Genomic DNA, 23164 nt, shown 5'->3' with positions numbered 1-23164 from the left:
TGCTCTATAGATGAAGTTACAAAATGAAACTTAAGGACCATAAACTACTCTTCACTAATTTGTAACATCTCTCATGAAAAGGTTTAGTGACATGGTCAATTATCAAACACCACATGCACTACTTGTGTCAGCCATCTTACTGTATGGGTTCTGACGATTAGGATCACCGATTTTTGAATTGAAGAAAAACTAGGCATGTATATAACTTCAACTCACACAAAATGCTGGTGGAACACAGCAGGCCAGGCAGCATCTATAGTGAGAAGCGCTGTCAACGTTTCGGGCCAAGATCCTTCGTCAAGACTGTGCTGACGAAGAGTCTCGGCCCGAAACGTTGACAGCGCTTCACTATAGATGCTGCCTGGCCTGCTGTGTTCCACCAGCATTTTGTGTGTGTGTTGATGTTTGAATTTCCAGCATCTACAGATTTCCTCGTGTTTGCATGTATATAACTGTCCTGAAGAAGGATCTCAGCCTGAAATGTTGTAGGTTTCTTCATTTCTATGGATGCTGCATGACCCTGAATGGGCGGGCTAAGCAAGTGATACTCATTGCCTAAGGATGACCTGCAGGCTAGTGGAGGGAAGGAATGCCTTACGGCTTTTTTGGTAGGTATGTATCTCCGCCTCACATCAACTATGTCAGTGATAACGCTGATTCTGGTTCTATTTGCACTTTCATTTTAGGGTGTTCCAAAGTAATGTAGAACCAAAATACTTTGGAGGAATACAAGCATAAGAGATCAACACACCCAAAGTGCTGGAGAAACTCAACTGGTCAGGTAGCACCTATGGAGGAAAATGTACAGCTGACGTTTTGGGCTGAGACCCTTCACTGTAAGTAGTGCCATTTATTTTGTTTATTGTCGTAATAATCCTAGATGTTCTTTATAAATATGCAAGTGCTTTACAATCTCATTTCATGCAGTCTGAGATATTTGCAGACTACCACTTCTATACGTCTCTTCCAAATGAGGTGTAGGGTGCTCCTTCCCTCCATTAGCCTATAGGTCACCCTTGGGAAAGGTGTAGAACCTGCTAGCCTCATCCCACTCCGATCAGGGCCACGTGAGGGCAAGGGTGAAGGTGATGGATGGTCGTATGAGCAGCTGGTGTATATCACAAGACCTGGGTGTGCAACCACTGACGCCTGGAAATCTCTGAAGAGTATTGATAATGGCTGGTGTCACCCATCTTGTAGAGACACTACCCAGAAAAAGGCAATGGCAAACCACTTCTGTAGAAAAAAATTGCCAAGAACAGTCATGGTGACATAAAGACCTTCATATGACACGACAACTTCTTCCCATTTTACTAGTAGCGTTCAAAACAACACAAATAATTGTATATCTTACACATGCCACAGTGATTTAAAATGGGTACATTTAGAGGAATCTGGATCCAAAATTCACTCAGTAGCGGAAAGTAGTAAGTAATGCAGCATTGGTAAAAATAGTAAGTCAATGTTTTAAATCAACAGGGTCCAGGAACCCAGGTTAACATGTATCAATGAAGTTACATTATTAAACATCACCAGAATGAGAAACCAGCTCTGGTCTTTGAACAATATCATAGAATTATGACCCAACTGAGATTGTGTCTTGGTATAATGTCAATTAAGAGACAGTGTAACATAATTGAACACTGCACTACATTCCACAGATTCAGATATATTGCATCCTACACTGCTTTCAAATTCCTCCAACAAATGAACAATAGAAATTGGACCTCAATATGCCTGTCTTGTATAATGATCCAATTACTGAACCAACTGATGAGCAGTGTCCTCTCATTGCTTGCTTGGATTTTAGTAATGTTTGGTGGATAGGTGAAACCAGAATCAAGTCTCCTGAAGATCTCCTGAAATTTGATTCTGTTGATTTGGTGAGATGTCAAGATCTACTCAATTTGGAGTTGGGAAAACCAAGATTGTTCACCAGTCTGCCCAGCAAACACCGGCAATTCATGATCCTGTAGGGCAAAACTGCTGGTAGTTGAAATATGGAGTTGTGCAGACATGTACCATGTACTGTGAGGCAGCCACATGGTTTGGCAGTTAGCATAATGCTTACAGTGCCATAGATCTTTATAAGATCCAGGTTCAATTGCTGCCGCTCTGTAAGAAGTTTGTTGTTCTCGCTGTGACTGTGTGGGTTCCCTGTCTGCGCTGGTTTCCTCTCACATTCCAAAGCCATACGGGTTCGGGTTAGTGAGTTGTAGACATGCTATGTTGGCATCAGAAGTGTGGCAACACTTGTGGGCTGCCCAGCACAATCCTCGCTGACTGGATTTGATGAGACAATGCATTTCACTGTATTTTTCAATGTACTAGTGACTCAAAAGCTTCACTTTTGAAAATGGCAAGAACCAAATTTACCCCAACTTCTTAAAAAAAACAGTAACATCATATACTGCTGGAATTGGTAGAAAGCATTTTTATTGTAAAAGCATTTTGGAATTACATTGAATTGATTAAAGGGCTACAGCGCAACAGAAGAATCACTAGCCACACTGAAGAGGGGATGACCAGCATAATTTGCTTGCACCTATTTAACTTGTTATGAAGAGATACACTGCTTATTCCATTAAAGGAAATGTGAAACAACAGAAAAACAGCAGTGAATCAGCTAGACCCTTCAGTCCCCATATAGACTGCACCAATCTTACATTAATGCCTTTATAAAACAATGTCTTCACATTTACATCAACTCCCACCAGATTCTACCCACTCACCCAACACCAGGAGTAATTATGGTATTCAATTAACATAACAACCTGCACACTTTCAGGAAGTGGGAACATAACAGAACACCTGGAGGAAATCCAGAGCAGTGGCTCTAGGAAAAGGGTCACTACCCCAACCAGAAACTGGAATGGCTCCAAAACAGGGTTAGTGCAAATACCCCACCATTAATAATGGGGAGACCCCATACAACAGTATAATTTACAGTTTCATAGTTCCTACATTATTAATAAAGACTGAGAGGTCTCTGAATAGTTGTCCTAAAACACTTCACGATTGTGATGATTCATGATTTCTGTAGTGCTACCATTGTATGTTCTCTTAGGGAACTGCCCAAGATGCAAATCATTTTTGTAAAGGTAGAGATGAATATCAGGCCCCCACCACATAACCAATGGTGTTAGTTATTCAGAACGAGCTGCTACATTTTGCCATGTTAAATGTTCCATAAAAGAAAAGCAGCATTCTCCGAATACGATACAGGTTATGGTGAAATGACAACATATAGAGAAAAATGTGAAGCAAAGTATTGGAATTAAAAACTTAGACAAACAATGGGACAACTTAAATTGATCTTTTTTCCTTACCCAGCCAAAATAAAGCCCACATTTCAGCTCGTATCAATTTTCTGCAAATCTTGGATAAATCATCAATACCAAGTGTTAAGATAGATGTGAACTTAAGCAACACATGTAAGCCATAAGCCAACCTTCTCTATTCAATTATGGGTTTAAAAATATGCAATCCACATGCCCTCGTTGTCACTGGATTTCAATACATCAATTCAAGAAGATCATCTTATGTGTGGGGTGTACAGGGAGGAGCTGCATATCTAGTGGAGGGGCTTGTCCAATTCATTCTGGGGCAGCTCACTCACCTTTGGTCCCCACCAGACACCCAGCTCTCATCTGTGGCTCCAAGTAGCAACAGTAGCCAAACCCTGGTACATCACTTCAACAGGCAGACTTAACCAGATGAGTGTAGACAGCGGGTTTCATACTCCGGCGAGATAGGGACATGCCTGTCTTAGCATGTGAAGTCAGCTCTGGCTGGTGAGATCTACAGTGAGATCCTACGGCCAGAAAGGCAGTTTCTTTTGAAGAGCAAAGGGCATTTCAAGGCACAGAAGACATCATGGTCATCTACTGCAACAAAGGAGTTTGAGACGACTACTTGTACAACTGCACCTGGACTTTAAAGGTCGAGAGAATGGAACTGCCACAGTGCAACAGCTTTTCCATTTTCAAAACTCTCCCACACAGGTTTCTGTCATCATTAGATACGATGGACAATTATCTTATGCTTTAACAATTGAATCTTAAAATGATTTGTTTTCCTTTCTACTTACAGGTTCTTTGATTCTTGACCAGACACAATTTAAGTCTTTTAGAAAGCAAAACATGATATATCAAAAGAAAGAGTTCAGTTTCAGATCACCAGATTTTGTTATAGTCCCAAAAGATAAATGATGTGATGAACAGCTTTTTGTTGATGTACAGCAGACTGTAGATGAAAAAAGTAAATGTATTGTTTTTTTGCTGGCTCCCACATTTTCAATGCACAATTTTCCAGGTTCTCCACGTTTCTGTGCCATAAGCAGGATTCAAACCTATCTCAAAAACAGAAACAGAAATCTGATTGTTGCACCTTTCTGTATAAAACACTATAGCATATGACCTAAATAGGTTGTAATGGCAGTATAGCGATTAGTGTGACACTATTACAGCTTGGAGCTGGAGTTTGGAGTTCAATTTAGAATAAAGATGAGGAGGTATTTCTTTAGCCAGAGAGTGGAGAAATCTGTGGAAATCATTGCCATGGGTGGATGTGGAGGCCAAATCCTCGGCTGTATTTAAGGTACAGGCTGATAGATTCTTGATTGGTTGGGGCATGAAGGGATATGGGGAGACGGCAGGAGATTGGGGCTGGGAGGGAAATAGATCAGCCATGATGAAATGGTGGAACAAACTTGATCGGACAAATGGCCTATTTCTGTTCCTATATCTTATAGTCTTAAGACAGATATATCAAAAGAAACAAGTTCGGGTTCAGATCATCAGATTTTGTTACTCTGTTGGTAAAAAATGAAATCAAATCATTAAAAAGAGGTGACACAGGGCTGGAAGGTGTTGAGTCATTGTGGATAGAGCTAAGGAACTGCAAACGTAAAAACACCTTGATGGGAGTTGTACACAGACCCCCAAACAGTAGTAAGGATGTGGCCTACAAATTACAATGGGAGATAGAAAATGCATGTCAAAAGCACAATAGTTATGAAGGATTTCAATAAGTAGCTAGATTGGGAAAAATCAGGTTGATGATTCCAAGAGGGGATATTTCTAGAGTGCATACCAAATGGCTTCTTAGCCCACTACAGGATCAGCTATTCTGGATTGGGTGTTGTCCAATGACCCAGAATTGATTACAGAGCTTAAGGGAAAAGAACCCTTAGGGGCAAGTGATCATAATATGATCAGATTCACCCTGTAATTTGAGAAGGAGAAGCTAAAGTCAGACAAATCAGTACTACAATGGAGTAAAGGGAATAACAGAGGCATGAGAGAGGAGTTGGCCAGAATTCATTGGAAAAGAACATTGGCAGGGATGATAGCACAGCAGCAATGGCTGGAATTTCTGGAAACAATTCGGAAGGCACAGGATATATACATCCCAAAGAGGAAGAAGGATTCTAAAAATGACATAACCGTGGCCAACAAGAAAACTCAAAGCCAAAGAGAGGGTATATAATAGAGCGAAAATTAGTGGGAAGAGGATTGGGAAGCATTTAAAAACCAACAGAAGGCAACTAAAAAAGTCACTAAGAAGGTAAAGATGGAATACAAATGTAAACCAGCCAGTATTATTAAAGAGGATACCAAATGTTTCTTCAGATACACAAAGTGTAAAAGAAACTCAGGAGTGGATATCAGGCCACTGGCAAACGATGCTGGAAAGGTAGTAATAGGGGACAATGAAATGGCAGATGAACTGAATTAATAATATGCATCAGTCTTCATTGCAGAAGACACCAGCAGTTTGGTGGAAGTTCCAGATGTCGGGGTCATGAGTGTGTGAGGTTACCATAACTAGAGAAAAGATTCTTCGGAAACTGAAAGGTCTGAAGACAGATAAGTCACCAGGACCAGATTCAACTCAGGGTTCTAAAAGAGATGGTTGAAGAGTTCATGGAGGCATTAATAATGACCTTGCAAGAATCACTAGATTCTGGAATGGTTCTGGAAAACTGCAAATGTCATTCCACTCTTCAAGAAAGGAGAGAGCGAGAAGAAAGGAAACTATAGGCCAGTTAGTCTGACCTCAGTGGCTGGGAAGATGTTGGAGTTGATTACTAAGGATGAGGTCTCGGGTACTTGGAGGCACATGATAAAATAGGCTGTAGTCAGCATGGTTTCCTCAAGGGAAGGTCTTGCCTGATAAATCTCTTGAAACAATAAAGAGAATCAGTTGAGGTTATGTACTTGGATTTTCAGAAGGCATTGAACAAGGTGCCATACGTGGCTGCTTAACAAGCTATGAGCCCATGGAAAGATCCTAGCATGGAAAAAGCGTGGCTGACTGGTAGGGAGCAAAGAGTGAGAATAAAAGGAGTCTTTTCTGGCTGGCTGCCGGTGACTAATGTTTGTGTTGGAACTGATTCTCTACATTATATGGCAATGATTTTGATGATGGAATTGATGTCTTTGTTGCAAAGTTTGCAGGTGAAATGAAGGTAGGTGGAGGGGCAAGTAGCTTTGAGGAAGTAGAGAGGCTACTGAACGACAAGACAGATTAGGAGCATGGGCAAAGAAAAGGCAGATGAAATAGTATTGGAAAATATATGGTCAAGCACTTTGGTAGAAGAAATGAAAGGGTTGACTATTTTCTAAATAAGACCGTAAGATATAGGAACAGAAGTAGGCCATTCAGCCCATCCAGTCTGCTCCGCTATGGGCTGATCCGATTCTTCCAGTCATCCCCACTCCCCTGCCTTCACTCCATACCCTTTGATGCCCTGGCTAATCAAGAACCTATCTATCTCTGCTCAAGTACAGCCAGTGACATGGCTGCCAAAGCCACTCGTGGCAACAAATTCCACAGATTTTCTACCCTCTGACTAAAGTAATTTCTCTGCAACTCTGTTCTAAATGGACGTCCTTCAATCTGGAAGTCGTGTCCTCTTGCCCTAGAATCCCCTACCATGGGAAATAACTTTGCCATGTCGAATCTGTTCAGACCTTTTAATATTCGGAATGTTTCTATGAGATCCCCCCCTCATTCTCCTGAACTCCAGGGAATACAGCCCAAAAGCTGCCAGACGTTCCTCATACAGTAACCCTTTCATTCCTGAAATCATTCTTGTGAATCTTCTCTGAACCCTCTCCAATGTCAGTATATCCTTTCTAAAATAAGGAGCCCAAAACTGCACACAATACTCCAAGTGTGGTCTCACAAGTACATTATACAGCCTCACCATTACATCCCTGCTCTTATATTAGAAACACAAAACTTAGAAAACCTACAGCACAATACAGGCCCTTCGGCCCACATAGCTGTGCCGAACGTGTCCTTACCTAGGGTTGCCCATAGCCCTCTATTTTTCTGATCTCCATGTACCTATCGAGGAGTCTCTTAAAAGACCCTATCGTATCCACCTCCATCTCCGTAGCTGGCAGCCCATTCCACACACTCACCACTCTCTAAGTAAAACACTTACCCATGACATCTCCTCTCTACCTACTTCTTGCCCTCTTGTGGCAGCCATTTCAGCCCTGGGAAAAAGCCAATGACTATCCACACAATCAATGCATCTCAGCATCTTATCAGGTCACCGCTCATCCTCTGTCACTCCAAACAGAAAAGGCCGAGTTCACTCAACTTCTCATGGGGCATGCTCCCCAATCCAGGCAACATCCTTATAAATCTCCTCTGCACCCTTTCTATGGTTTCCACATCCTTCCTGTAGTAAGGCGACAGTACTCCAAGTGGGGTCTGACCAAGGTCCTAAATAGCTGCAATATTACCCCTTGACTCCTAAACTCAATCCCTATTCTATACTTCTAGAATTGAATGCCAAACTTGCATCCACCTTCTTCACAACTGACTCAACCTGGAGGTTAACCTTTAGGGTATCCTGCACAAGAACTCCCAAGTCCCTTTGCATCTCTGCATTTTGAATTCTCCCCCCATCTAAATAACAGTCTGCCCATTTATTTCTTCCACCAAAGTGCATAACCATACACTTTCCATTCCCCCAACTATCTAAGTCTCTCTGCAGGCTCTCTGTTTCCTCAGCACTACCCGCTCCTCCACCTATCTTTGTATCATTGGCAAACTGAGCCACAAATCCATTAATACCTTAGTCCAAATCATTGACATACATCGTTAAAAGCAGGGGTCCCAACACCAATCCCTATGGAACTCCACTGGTAACCAGCAACTAGACAGAATAGGATCCCTTTATTCCCACTCTGTTTACTGCCGACCAGCCAATGCTCCACCCACTCTAGTATAATGATGATGACGGTGACTCAGGCCTGAGAGGCCAGCATTGGGCATTTTCATGCCTTGCCTTACAAGATAGATTGGTTGGCGTGCCACTCCACACAGATGTTTCGCAGTATTTTTCTTTATTTTACGAGGTCAAGTTGTGAGCTCAACACTCAACCTGGCACGGATGGAAAGCGTACTTGGGAACAGCCCAAGTGTATTCAAACCCAGGAACCTCCATTCCAGAGTCCGGCGCTGATGTCAATGCGCCACCAGCCAACCTCCACTACACTAGTAACTTCCCTGTAATTCCATGGGCTCTTATCTTGCTAAGCAGCCTCATGTGTGGCACCTTGTCAAAGGCCTTCTGAAAATCCAAGTACAGCCCATCTACTGCATCTCTTTTGTCTACCCTGCTTGTAATTTCCTCAAAGAACTGCAGTAGGTTGTCAGGCAAGATTTTCCTTTCAGGAAACCATGCTGGCTTTGGCCTATCTTGTCATGTGCCTCCTCATACTCCGTAATCTCATCCCTAACAATCGATTCCAACAACTTCCCAACCACTGATGTCAGGCTAACAGGTCTATAGTTTCCTTTCTGCTGCCTCCCACTCCTTCTTAAATGGAGAAAAAAATACAAAAAAAAGAGCCACAAAGGGACCTGGGAGTCCTTGTGCAGGATTCCCTAATTTGCAGGTTGAGTCCGTGGTGAAGGCGGCAAATGCAATGTTAGAATTCATTTCAAGAGGACTAAAATATAAAAGCAAGGATGTTGAGACCTTACTAAACACTGGTGAAGCCTCACTTGGAGTATTGAGAGCAGGTTTGGGCCCCTTACCCGAGGATGAGCTGAAACTGGAGAGGATTCAAAGGAAGTTCACAAAAATGATTCCAGGATTGAATGGCTTGTCATATGAAGAGTGTTCGATGGCTCTGGGCCTGTATTCACTGGAATTCAGAAGAATGAGGGGTGACCTCATTGAAAGCTATCAAATGGTGAAAGGCTTGAGAGAGTAGATGTGGAGAGGACGTTTCCTATGGTGAGACAGTCTAAGACCAGAGGATACAACCTCAGAATTGAGGGGTTCCTTTTAGAAAGAAGATGAGGAGGAATCTCTTTAGCCAGAGAGTGGGGAATCTGTGGAATTCTTTGCCACAGGCAGCTGTGGAAGCCAAGTGCTTATGTATATTTAAGGCAGAGGTCGATAGATTCTTGACTGGTCAGGGCATAAAAGGATATGGGAGAAGGCATGAGATTTGGACTGAGAGGAAAATTAGATCAGTCATGATGAAATGGCAGAGCAGATGCAATAGGCCAAATGGCCTAATTCTGCACCTATATCTTATGGTCATATAATTCTGGCGCCACCTGTAATAAGTTTGTATTTTTTTCTCACATGCCTGTGAATTTCCTCTGGGTACCAGTTAGTAGGTTTATTGATCATTGTGAACTGTCCTGTGATTAGGTTAGTATTAAATAGGTGGGTTGCTAGGTGGTGCAGCTGGTTGTACCAGGAGGGCTTGTTCTGTGCTGTATCTCTAAATAAACAATATTTTTGTCAGTGCTATCTGAAATACATTGCAAAGAGACTTACCAAGAGTTTCACTCAATTCCCAAGAGTTCCACATCAAACATCAAAGTAGCATTAGGTGGAATGACGCCAGGATGACCAGAAGCTCCATACGCATAGTCGGGAGTACAGGTAAGCTTTGCTCTCTGCCCAACACTCATCTCATAAAAGAGAGAGCACAAAGGAATAACTTATACAGTTACATACACCATTCTATGCCAACCCATCCCACTTTGAGTACTCAAACCCAGGATCCAAGAACAGAACTGTATTAGCCCAAGTCAAATCCCGTTTATTAAAAAAAAGGAACAGTTCACAAGAATTTCACATAAAGAAGATTTCACAAGAATTTCTGATAGGTATTGAGGCAGGTCAATGTTTAGATCAAAGTTACAGAGCTAACACCGTTTGGAATGGTGGCACCAATGCACAGGATTGGAAAAAGCTGCAGGGGGCTGTGAACTCTGCCAGCTGCATTATGGCCACCACTGAGGACATCTTCAAAGGTTGATGCCTCAAGAAGGCGGCACCATCATTAATGACCTTCACATCCAGGACATGCCCCCTCTCATTACTACCATTAAGGAGGTGGTAGAGGAGCTTCACTTAGTTATTACTTATTTTTTGTTTTCATTATGGTAACAGTCTTAATGTACTGCAGTTCTGCTGCTGCGAAATAACAAATTTCACGACATATGTCAGTGATAATAAACCTGATTCTAATAGTATTCATTTGATTTGTTAGATTAAAATTGATTTTTCATACACAGTGGCCACTTCACTAGGTACACCGTGGAACCTGGTGGGTATTCTGCTGATGCTGTAGCCCATCCACTTCAAGGTTTGAGATGCTCTTCACCACTGTTCTAACGTGCGATTATACAAGTTATCGTCGCCTTCCTTTCAATTTGAACCAGTCTGGCCATTCTCCACCGACCTCTCCCATCAACAAGGCACTTTTGCCCACAGAACTGTTTGTATGTTCGCCTCATGAACCGTGTGGGGCTCCTTCCACAGTCCAAAGTCATATTAGTTAGTAGATTAATTGGTCATTGTAAATTGTCCTGTGAATATGCTACGGGTAACTTTGGCAGCTTGTTGAGCTGGAAGGGTCTGTTCACACTGTGTCTCTAATTAAGAAAATTATATAAAACTGACTCTCACTGGATTTTTTAATTTTATTTTTTTTACACCAGTCTCTACAAACCCTAGAGATTAGTATAACATATAACCATATACCAATTACAGCACGGAAACAAGTCATCTTGGCCCTGCTAGTCCATGCCAAATGCTTACTCTCACCTAGTCCCACTGACCCGCACTCAGCTAATAACCCTCCATTCCTTTCCTGTCCATATACCTATCCAATTTTACTTTAAATGACAATACCGAACCTGCCTCTACCACTTCTACTGGAAGCTCGTTCCACACAGCTACCACTCTCTGAGTAAAGAAATTCCCCCTCGGGTTACCCTTAAACTTCTGCCCCCTAACTCTCAACTCATGTCCTCTTGTTTGAATCTCCCCTACTCTCAATGGAAAAAGCCTATCCACGTCGACTCTGTCTATGCCCCTCATAATTTTAAATACCTCTATCAAGTCCCCCCTCAACCTTCAATAAAGACCTAACTTGTTCAATCTTTCCCTGTAACTTAGGTGCTGAAACCCAGGTAACATTCTAGTAAATCTTCTCTGTACTCTCTCTATTTTGTTGACATTTTTCCTATAATTCGGTGACCAGAACTGTACACAATACTCCATATTCAGCCTTACCAATGCCATGTACAATTTTAACATTACATCCCAACTCCTATACTCAATGCTCTGATTTATAAAGACCAACATACCAAAAGCTTTCTTCACCACCTTATCCACATGAGATTCTACCTTCAGGGAACCATGCACCATTATGCCGAGATCACTCTGTTCTACTGCATTCTTCAATGCCCTACCATTTACCATGTATGTCCTATTTGGATTATTCCTACCAAAATGTAGCACCTCACATTTATCAGCATTAAACTCCATCTGCCATCATTTAGCCACTCTTCTAACTGGCCTAAATCTCTCTGCAAGCTTTGAAAACCTACTTCATTATCCACAATGCCACCTACCTTAGTATCATCTGCATACTTACTAATCCAATTTACCACCCCATCATCCAGATCATTAATGTATATGACAAACAACATTGGACCCTGTACGGATCCCTGAGGCACACCACTAGTCACCGGCCTCCAACCTGACAAACAGTTATCCAGCACTACTCTCTGGCATCTCCCATCCAGCCACCATTGAATCTATTTTACTACTTCAATATTAATACCTAACGATTGAACCTTCCTAACTAACCTTCTGTGCGGAACCTTGTCAAAGGCCTTACTAAAGTCCATATAGACAACATCCACTGCTTTACCCTCGTCAACTTTCCTCATAACCTCTTCAAAAAATTCAATAAGATTTGTCAAACATGACCTTCCACGCACAAATCCATGTTGACTGTTCCTAATCAGACCCTGCCTATCCAGATAATTATATATACCATCTCTAAGAATACTTTCCATTAATTTACCCACCACTGACATCAAACTGACAGGCCTATAATTGCGAGGTTTACTCTTAGAACCCTTTTTAAACAATGGAACCACATGAGCAATACGCCAATCCTCCGGCACCATTCCCGTTTCTAATGACATTTGAAATATTTCTGTCAGAGGCCCTGCTATTTCTACACTAACCTCCCTCAAGGTCCTAGGGAATATCCTGTCAGGACCCGGAGTTTTATCCACTTTTATATTCCTTAAAAGCGCCAGTACTTCCTCCTCTTTAATCATCATAGTTTCCATAACTTCCCTACTTGTTTCCCTTACCTTACACAATTCAATATCCTTCTCCTTAGTGCAATACCGAAGAAAAGAAATTGTTCAATATCTCCCCCATCTCTTTTGGCTCCACACATAGCTGTCCACTCTGATTCTCTAAAGTACTAATTTTATCCCTCACTATCCTTTTGCTATTAATATAACTGTAGAAACCCTTTGGATTTATTTTCACCTTACTTGCCAAAGCAACCTCGTATCTTCTTTTAGCTTTTCTAATTTCTTTCTTAAGATTCTTTTTACATTCTTTATATTCCTCGAGCACCTCATTTACTCCATGTTGCCTATATTTATTGTACAAACGGTAGATATCTTTTTCCAAACCAAGTTTCCAATATCCTTTGAAAACCATGGCTCTCTCAAACTTTTAACCTTTCCTTTCAACCTAACAGGAACATAAAAGATTCTGTACCCTCAAAATTTCACCTTTAAATGACCGCCATTTCTCTATTACATCCTTCCCATAAAACAAATTGTCCCAATCCACTCCTTCTAAATCCTTTCGCATCTCCTCAAAGTTAGCCTTTCTCCAATCAAAAATCTCAACCCTGGGTCCAGTCCTATCCTTCTCCATACTTATATTGAAACTAATGGCATTGTGATCACTGGACCCGAAGTACTCCCCAACACATACCTCCGTCACCTGACCTATTTCATTCCTTAACAGAATATCCAACACTGCCCCTTCTGTAGTCTGTACCTCTGTGCATTGCTGCAAAAAACTATCCTACACACATTTTACAAACTCCAAACCATCCATCCCTTTTACAGTATGGGCTTCCCAGTCTATGTGTGGAAAATTAAAATCTCCCATAATCACAACCCTGTGCTTACTACAAATATCTGCTATCTCCTTGCTAATTTGCTCCTCCAATTCTTGCTCCCCATTAAGTGGTCTATAATATACCCCTATAAATGTTACTACACCTTTCCCATTCCTCAATTCCACCCAAATAGCCTCCCTAGATGAACCCTCTAATCTATCCGGCCAGAGCACCGCTGTAATATTTTCTCTTGACAAGCAACGCAACACCTCCCCCTCTTGTCCCTCCGATTCTATCACACCTGAAGTAACGAAATCCAGGAATATTTAGTTGCCAATCACACCCCTCCTGCAACCATGTTTCACTAATAGCTACAACATCATATTTCCAGGTATCAATCCATGCTCTAAGCTCATCCACCTTTCTTACAATGCCCCTAGCATTAAAATAAATGCATTTAAGAAATTCTCCACCTCTTCCTCTCTGTTTATCTCTAACAGTACAAAAAACTTTACTGCCTTCTTTTTCTTCCTTCTCCCATACATCTGTTCCTACACTCTGGTTCCCCTCCCCCCTCATATCTAGTTTAAAGCCACTGGAGCCTCTCCAGCAAACCTACCTACAAGAATACTTGTCCCCCTCCAGTTCAGATGTAAACCATCCTGCCGGAACAGGTCCCACCTTCCCTGAAAACTGCCCAATTATCTATAAATCTGAAGCCCTCCTTCCTGCAGCATGTTACTATTTCTAAATACACCTGCATGTGGCACTGGTAGCAATCCTGAGATTGCTATCCTGGAGGTCCTGTCCTTTAACTTGGCACCTAGCTCCCTAAACTCACCTTTCAGGACCTCCTCACCCTTCCTATCCACGTCATTGGTCCCTAGATGGACCACGACATCCGGCTGCTCACCCTCCCTCTTGAGAATACTGAGAACTCGATCCGAGATATCGCGGACCCTGGCACCAGGGAGGCAACAGACCATCCGAGATTCTCGATCTCTTCCACAGAACCTCCTATCTGTCCCCCTAACTATCGAATCCCCTATCACTACTGCTCTCTACTGGTGTGCTTGAAAATCCCAGATCAGCAGTTTCTAATACTCAAATCACCCTGCTTGGCACCAGCAATCATTCCATGGTCAAAGTCATTCAGATCACATTTCTTTCCCATTCTGAGGTTTGGTCCAAACAACAACTAAACCTCTTGACCATATCTGAATGCTTTTATGCATTGAGTTGCAGCCACATGATTGGCTGATTAGATATTTGCAGTAATGAGGTGTACAGGTGTACCTAATAAAGTGGCCATTGAGTGTATTCTACCTCCTGGTGGCTAATAAAATTTCTATAATTTTTTTCTATTTAAAAAAATCAGCAATACATAGCAGGTATTATTGATTATTCAATTTGATATTTGGCCATCTACCCATAACTCCAAGTGCCCATTTATGTTCCATGTTTAAAATGAGGAGAAAACAAAGCAGGAAATTACAGGCCAGCTGCCTTCATAGCTATCATAATAAAGATGTCTGAAGCAGTAACAAAGTTATGAGAGCAAGGTACTTAGTTTTTATAAAAGGAAATGTTTGATGAAGAAATAGCATATACTATGCATTAAGGAAATACAGTAGGATGTACAATACTTAAATTTCTAAAAGGGATTTAATAAAGCCATAAGACATGGGAGCAGAATTGGGCCATTCAGCCCATCGAGTCTGCTCGTTCATTTGATCATGGCTAATTTATTATCCCTTTCAACCCTATTCTTCAGCCTTCTCCCCATAACTTTTGATGCCCTGACTAATCATAATGAATTAACAAGGCGTCACATCAAAGACATTGCCAGAAACATGCCCATGTCTGGTTTAATTAACACATTGACATGGATAGAAGGCTACTGGCAAAAAGGAAACAAGAGCATGCACAGATGGTACACTGGTTGACAAGATTTAAGGAGTGGTGTTACCAGGGTTACAATCTGTATAAATGACTTTGATGAAGGCACCAAAGGAAGGGTTACTAAATTTTCTGATGACAAAGAATGTAAACTTGTGGACATAACCTGACTATAAAAGGAGATAGATAGGTGAATAAAGTGAAGATCTGGAAAATGTGAAACCACCCATTTTAGAAGAATAATAAAAACAACAAAGAATGGGAAAGTTATGAGTTACAAAAAAAATGTTAGATTCTATTCTTTGCTGAAGAGTGGAAGAAATATACTTCTTCTGAACTACTCTCACTGCAGTCTGCAGCTTGTAATTTCCATTTAAATAATGAACATTTGAACTGTCTTGATAACTAGTGATTTTCTTCTGAAAGACTCGATGGACTTAACTCTCCAGCATGTAGGTACAGCATCTTTAAACAGATGAAGGTACATCGCCATTGTCAAAAGAGACCGAGGAGGGGAGAACTCCATGCCAGACTAAAACGAAGGGGTATGAAAATTCTTCTACCCAGTATCTTGTTAGCAAACAATGTACAGTCACTGGAGAACAAGACTGAGGACCTCAGGGCAAGATTGCTGTATTGCAAGGAAATGAGGGATTGCTGAGTTCTCTACTTCATCGAGATACTGCCAACTCAAGTCATGCCCAATTTGGCGATCACACCAGATGAATGCGCTGCCGATTCAGAAGGCAAAATATGAGGGTCTGTTTCATGGGAAACTCTTTGTGGTGCTTGGATGCAGTGGTCTTGTCACACTTGATCTTGCCCCGATCTGGAATACCTATTGATTAAAGGCTGACAGTTCTGCTTACTAAGAGAGATCTCCATAATCCTGACCGCAGTTTACATACTTACTCAGGGTACTGAGTGTCGCCATCAGCAAACAAGCAACATCCTCTCCAGACTCCTTTCAAATCATTAAAGATTTCAATCAAGATTGTTTGGAAAAAAATCTTTGCCCAATTATCATCAACATATCACCTGTAGCACCGGGAGTCCCAACATTCTTGACCACTACTATACTACCATATAGAATACCTACTGTTTGATCCCTGGACCATATCTTGGGAAACCTGATCACTTGGCTGACCTCCTCCTACCTGCATACAGAGGGTAAAGAGCAAGACTCCAGAGGCAAGGACAACAAAGAGGTGGTTGCAGGAGGAAGAGGAACAGTTAAGGGGTTGCTTCAAGTCATTGGACTGGGCCCTGCATTCAAGGACTCAGAGGATCTGAACAAATGAACCGCGGTTGTCACGGACTTCATAAAAGTCGCCATAGACATGTGCGTCCATAGAAAGTCATTCAGTCTTCCCCAACCAGAAGCCCTGGATGAACCATAAGATTTGCAATCTGCTAAGGATCAGATCAGTAACATTCAGGTCTGGCGATCAAGTAAGATACAAGAGGTCCAGGTATAATCACGGAAAAGCCATCTCACATGCGAAGAAGTAATCCCAGCCCAAACTTGAACCTTTGAAGGTTCAAGCAGTTGTAGCAGGGCCTGAATGCTATCACCTCCTACAAAGTGAACCCAAGTGACATAGGTGATAAGGTTTCACTCCCAATGCCTTTTATGTTTGCTTTGACCATGTCGCACCTTCACAAACTCACACAGCTCCTTATGACCCTGTGATTTCAGTCTCCTCAGAGGCTGACATGAGAGCATCCTTCATGAGGGTGAACTTACAGAGAGCAGCCAGCCCAGATGGGGTATTAGGTTGAGTACTAAAGGCCTGTGCTGATCAACTGGCTGGAGGGTTCATTGATATCTTTAACATGTTAACTTGGCGGTCTGAGGTACCTATCTGCTTCAATGACTATCATCCAAAAGCACTTACATCCACAGTGATGAAGTGCTTTGAGAGGTTGGTGATGAAACATATCAGCTCCTGTCTGAGAAGCAACTTGAATCCACTCGAATTTGCCTACCATCATAACAGGTCAACAGCGGATGCCATTTCATTGGCTCTTCACTCAATCCTGGAACATCCAGTGAAGATACACACATCAGGATGCTCTTCATGGACTACAACTTGGCATTCAATACAATCATCCGCTCAAAACTAATCAATAAGCTTCAAGAACTTGGCCTCAATACCTCTTTATGCAAATTGATCCTCAATTTCCTCACTTGAACAACCCAATCAATTTGGATTGACAACATCTACTCCACAATCACCATCAGCACAGGTGCACCACAAGGCCGTGTGCTTATCCCCTGCTCTATACTTATGACTGTGAGGCTAAGCACAACTCCAATGCCATATTTAAGTTTTCTAATGACACCACTGTCATTGGCCAAATCAAAGATGGTGATGAATCAGCATATAGGAGGGAGATTGAAAATCTGGCTAAGTGATGCCATAACAACCTCCCACTTAATGTCAGCAAGCCCAAGGAGCAAATGATTGACTTCAGGAGTAGGAAACCAGAGGTCCATGAACCAGTCCACATTGGAGGATCAGAAGTGGAGAGGGTCAGCAACTTAAAATTCCTCACTGTTATCATTTCAATGTCCTGGGTCCAGCATGCAAGGGTTATTTCAAACAAAGCATGGTAGTGCCTCTACTTTCTTAAGTAGCTTACAAAGTTTCAGCATGTCATCTAAAACTTTTGACAAACTTCTGTAGAAGTGCGGTGGAGAATATGGTTGCATCATGGCCTGGTATGGAAACACCAATGCCCTTGAACAGAAAAGCCTACAAAAAGTTGTGGATACAGCCCAGCCCATCACGGGTAAAGCCCACGCCACCATTGAACACAACTGGCTGATTAGATATTTGCACATCTTTAAGCAGGGTTCAGATAATTGAATTTAAGCTTTTTTTAAAAACCTGAGCTAATCCTTCATCCCATCCTCTGATGACCTCATTTTTACCGATCATAAATTTGAATGGCTTGTTTCGGTCGCGGGAAGAATCGAACTTTGTCCCATCCATCAGTGAACCTGTTGGTAATAACAAAATACAAGTGAAATCAATATATAAACATGATGGTAATGTAATACAAACTGTTTCAATTTAGACAACTATGACTTTGAGTCTGATCTCTTCCTGGGTATTCTGGACTACTTTAACCAAGAAACCTTGCTACAATTCACTGAAGAGTCCAGGCCCTTTGAACTGAAAGACCTTGCCTACAGTGAAAAAATTGGTTCTTTCACCTGCTTCCATCAGTTCTGATTATAGGCTTTGCGATAAAGTAGAACTGTTTCCACTTCTCATATTCATAAAAGTGCCAACGTAACAGGACAGCAGGAAAAACTCAAAAGATCAAGTGCAATGATATGTTGGTCTTTCAGCTGTAAAACTGAATTACTTTCAATTCAGATAAATCTCTGGTTGCGCCTGCATCCTCAATTTCATAGAACATAGAACAATACAGCACAGTACAGGCCCTTCAGCCCACAATGTTGTGCTGACCTTTAAACCCTGCCTCCCATATAACCCTCCACCTTAAATTCCTCCATATACCTGTCTAGTAGTCTCTTAAATTTCACTAGTGTATCTGCCTCCACCACTGAATTCCACGCACCAACCACTCTGAGTAAAAAACCTTCCTCTAATATCCCCCTTGAACTTTCCACCCCTTATCTCATGTCATGTCCTCTTGTATTGAGCAGTGGTGCCCTGGGGAAGAGATGCTGGCTGTCCATTCTATCTATTCGTTTTAATATCTTATATACCTTTATCATGTCTCCTCTCGTCCTCCTTCTCTCCAGAGAGTAAAGCCCTAGCTCCCTTAATCTCTGATCATAATGCATACTCTCTAAACCAGGCAGCATCCTGGTAAAACTCCTCTGTACCCTTTCCAATGCTTCCACATCCTTCCTATAGCGAGGCGACCAGAACTGGACACAGTACTCCAAGTGTGGCTTAACTAGAGTTTTATAGAGCTGCATCATTACCCCGCGACTCTTAAACTCTATCCCTTGACTTATGAAAGCTATCACTCCATAAGTTTTCTTAACTACCCTATCTACCTGTGAGGCAACTTTCAGGGATCTGTGGACATGTACCCCCAGATCCCTCTGCTCCTCCATACTCCCAAGTATCCTGCCATTTACTTTGTACTCTGCCTTGGAGTTTGTCCTTCCAAAGTGTACCACCTCACACTTCTCTGGGTTGAAGTTTGTCCCACCATTGAGGGAATCTTCAAATTGTGATGCCTCATAAAGGTTACATCCATCCCTAAAGATTCTCATCAACCAGGACATGCCCTCTTCTCATTGCTATCATCAGGGAGGAGGTACAGGAGCCTGAAGATACACACTCAATGTTTTAGGAACAGATTCTTCTCTTCCACCATCAGATTTCTGAACTGACAATGAACCCATGAACATTCCCTCATTTTTTTTTGCTCTATTTTTGCACAATTTAATTTATTAAAATATTTTCTTATTTTAATTTATAGTTTTTTTATTATAATTGCAGTGTACTGCTACTGCAAAACAATATTGTGACAGAAGCCAGTGATATTAAACCTGATTATGATTTTAAAATTACTAAATGCAAAAAAATGTCAATATACAAAAAATACAAATAAAAAAGGTTGAAGTTATGCACTCATGGCTAACCCAAGATATATCGTCCACCCTGAAGTGCTTTTCACAAGATGGTGGTTAAGGTATTTCCTCAATCTTGTGTTGTTTGAAGTTCCTGACATTTGCCTTAGCAACAATGAACAACGATACATTGCCAAGTCAGGGTAACATCCAACTTGGGGAATTTCTGGATGGTTGTACCTGCTGTTATTCCTTAACACTCCTGATTTATAATGAACATGGCGTGGAATATCCAAATCCCAACCTGAACTTTAAGCCACAGTCCTCTGTTAAAATTATAGATTGTTGATTTTGCAGGATTTGGTCAAAAACCATGAAAATTGAAACAATCAACGAGATTGGCTCCTGTCAGTGGTGCCAAGAACAATTGTGGCACAAATGCGACAGGCCACCTTGCAAACTGAGCATTAATACGTCCAGGTGCTTCATCCTACAAATTCTAAAATAATGAAGTAGTTCAAGGACTACTTTAGTAGCTTAGAAGTTGCAGGATGATAACAGTCAGTGAATATCCCCACTTCTGGCCTCACCATGGTAGCACAGTGGTTCACATGACACTATTATAGAGCACGCCAGAGTTGGAAGTTCAATTGCGGCGACCTCAATGAGGAGTTTGTGGAATGCTTGGGGTTTCCCCAAGGGCTCTGACTTCCTCCTACAGTCCAAAGGTGTACTGGTTAGTATGTTCATTGGTTATTGTAAATTGTCCCCAGAATAGGCTAGGGTCAAACCAGTGAGTTGCTGGCAATGCGGGGCGAAGGGTCTGTTTTGCACTGTATCTCTAAATAAACAAACAATGGAAAATGATTGTGTACAATGTCCTGTGTATCTTACTCAAAATGGCTTCTTTGGTTTGTTAAGAGTAGGAATGCTTCTTTGTCTGATAAGTGTTTCTTTCGCAGTTGTTTAGCTTTAGACTTGCTGATATGGGGATCGTATTCATTTGTTAACCAATGGGGAATGTTATTTTGTCCTGTGAGGCTGGGAACTTGGGGGGGGGGTTTCGCGGTCTTTTGAGGAGAGTCGAGAGGAAGACGCCGAGGAAGGTGCACGTGCACTGCACTGCTTGGTTGACCACCGGGGGTGGTCCCAGGTGCGAAGACGTGGAGGTCGGAGGCAAGCGACGAGGGGTCGAACGGTTCGATGGTTGAGCTCCAACGATGTGCACTAAACTGACTGAACTTTGATAAGTTGGCACCTTTTGTTTTTTTTCTTACCTTTCATATATATTGTATTGCCTAGTACTCTCTTAGTTTTAGTAAACTCTTTAAAGTGTATTTCATAACGGTATCTGGTGTGAATTTGATACTGTGTGCGGGCGCGAGGCATAAACTTGATTCTCACAGCACCTGCGGTTACGGGAGGTGGGGTTGGTGTGTGGCTGGATCTCCTTTTCCCCTAGACATATACCAGCCTGTTGGGTAAGTGTTACATTTGGATACAAGACACTGCCTTGAAGAGCTTCTGTAATGATAATTAAATGAAATTGTAGGCAGCAAAAACCTTGTGTTGGATACTGATTCAAACCTATGGAATTCTCCCACGAGTCATAAACACTCAAGTCCTGTCTTGATCACAAAGGCACACACCTGATGTTTCGGGATCAGTGCTGTTAATTACACTGAGATCAATGTAATGAAATCTCAAACTGGGATTGCAGGGAGTTCCTGCGGGAATACAAACTGAAAACTTTACCATCAGGGAGTCAATGGTATCACCACCCCCAAATCCACAAGACTATTTACACCTCCCTCAACCTCAGCGGTACCCTTCAGCTATCCTCTCTCATCCAGGGTATCCAAACGTCCATTGTCACTCCTCAGTGTTACACCACCTCACTTCACTGTCCTCACCTCATCTTCCCTCCCATCTCATGGCTATTTTCCATACCACCCCACTACCCCAGGGATCTCTATAGTTGGAATGCCCCGACCCAGGGACCATGACAACACCAACACCATGTCCAGGGGATTAGAGAGCTGTTCCCCCCTCCCAGGGATTAAACGGCCACTCCCCCCACAATCCCAGGGATTAAATAGCCGTTCCAACCCCCCCAATCCTGAGGATTAAACAGACGTATCCCACCCCCAAAATCCAATGGATTAGATGGCTGCCCCCCAAACCCAGGGATTTAACTGCTGTCCCTCCACTAAACAGCTGGCTATTCCCCCTGCCATCCCATGGATTAAACGGCTGGCTGTGCCCCCCCAATTTCAGGGATAAACGGCATTCTACCCCCCCTAAATCTCGGGGATTAAACAGATGTTCTCCCTCACAATCCTGGGGATTACACAGGTGTTCCACCCACCCTCTATCCCAGGGATCAAGCGGGCGTTCCGCTCCCCCAATCCCGGGGATCAAACGGGCGTTTCGCTCCCCCAATCCCGGGGATCAAACGGGCGTTTCGCTCCCCCAATCCCGGGGATCAAACGGGCATTCTCCCCCAATCCCAGGGATCAAACAGGCGTTCCCCCCATTCCTGGAAAATCAAACTGGGGTTCCACCCGCCAAGCCCGGGGATCAAACGGGTGTTCTCCTACAATTCCAGCGATCAAATGGGTGTTCTCCCCCAATCCCAGAAAATCAAACGGGGGTTTCACCCCTCCCAATCCCAGGGATCAAACGGGTGTTCCACCCCAATCCCAGGGATCAAACGGGTGTTCCACCCCAATTCCAGGGATCAAACGGATGTTCCCCCCAATCCCGGGGATCAGATTCCCCCCCAGTCTCGGGATTAAAAGGTTTCCCCCACACACAATCCCGGGGATTAAACGGCCATTTCCCCCTCCACAATCCCAGGGATTAAACGGCCATTTCCCCCTCCACAATCCCAGGGATTAAACGGCCGTTCTCCCCCCCCCCCAACAATCCCGGGGATTAAACGGCTGTTTCCCTCCACTTCCCACCTCTCCCCCGTCCACGCCACCTGCACTCACCCACATAGTGCACCACGCAGACTTGCCCCGCTTTGGGAAAGGTACGGCCTGGAAGAGAGAACAACAATCGCGGGTTAAACCAGCCGAGGGACCGACTCGGGGCTCTCTTAGCGACGGGGAATAAAACAACCACCGCCTTCCCTACCGTCGCCCGGGGTGATGGTCTCCAACTCAATGCCCATGGCAGCTCCGCTTCACCTCGCCCTGCACACCGTCCGCCCGGAACAGAGACACAGCGTGAGGGCGGGAACCAGGCACGCAAA

At 42.8% G+C, this 23164-nt stretch overlaps 1 protein-coding gene across 2 annotated transcripts; it reads right to left on the bottom strand.

Moving 5' to 3' along the window:
* Nucleotides 1-2419: 2419 nt before the first annotated feature.
* On the bottom strand, nucleotides 2420-23158 carry LOC140736253 (peptidyl-prolyl cis-trans isomerase FKBP1A-like). Of its 2 annotated transcripts, none has more exons than XM_073062184.1 (5): nucleotides 23047-23158; nucleotides 22902-22949; nucleotides 18236-18348; nucleotides 9824-9960; nucleotides 2420-4355 (listed from the first exon to the last, which is right to left on the bottom strand). In XM_073062184.1, exons 1-4 carry the CDS (start codon nucleotides 23081-23083, stop codon nucleotides 9832-9834), a joined length of 327 nt encoding a protein of 108 aa, XP_072918285.1. In that variant the 5' UTR covers nucleotides 23084-23158; the 3' UTR covers nucleotides 2420-4355; nucleotides 9824-9831. The 2 variants fall into 2 exon arrangements, with proteins under 2 accessions (XP_072918285.1, XP_072918284.1); XM_073062183.1 differs by having other exon boundaries at nucleotides 2420-4351.
* Nucleotides 23159-23164: the final 6 nt, after the last annotated feature.

Source organism: Hemitrygon akajei, chromosome 11 (genome assembly GCF_048418815.1).
Source record: "Hemitrygon akajei chromosome 11, sHemAka1.3, whole genome shotgun sequence".
Lineage (NCBI taxonomy): Eukaryota > Metazoa > Chordata > Chondrichthyes > Myliobatiformes > Dasyatidae > Hemitrygon > Hemitrygon akajei.
The sequence above is the reverse complement of the archived record's forward strand: the minus strand, read 5'-3'. Positions and strand labels throughout refer to the sequence as shown.

Coding starts and splice junctions, on each gene's coding strand:
- LOC140736253 (XM_073062184.1), bottom strand. CDS start 23,083: ATGGGCATTGAGTTGGAGACCATCACCCCGGGCGACG. Junction 18,349..22,901: donor CTGCGTGGTGCACTATGTGG/GTGAGTGCAGGT, acceptor TATTACCAACAG/GTTCACTGATGGATGGGACA. Junction 9,961..18,235: donor GGGATGAAGGATTAGCTCAG/GTTTTTAAAAAA, acceptor CTCTTTTATGAG/ATGAGTGTTGGGCAGAGAGC.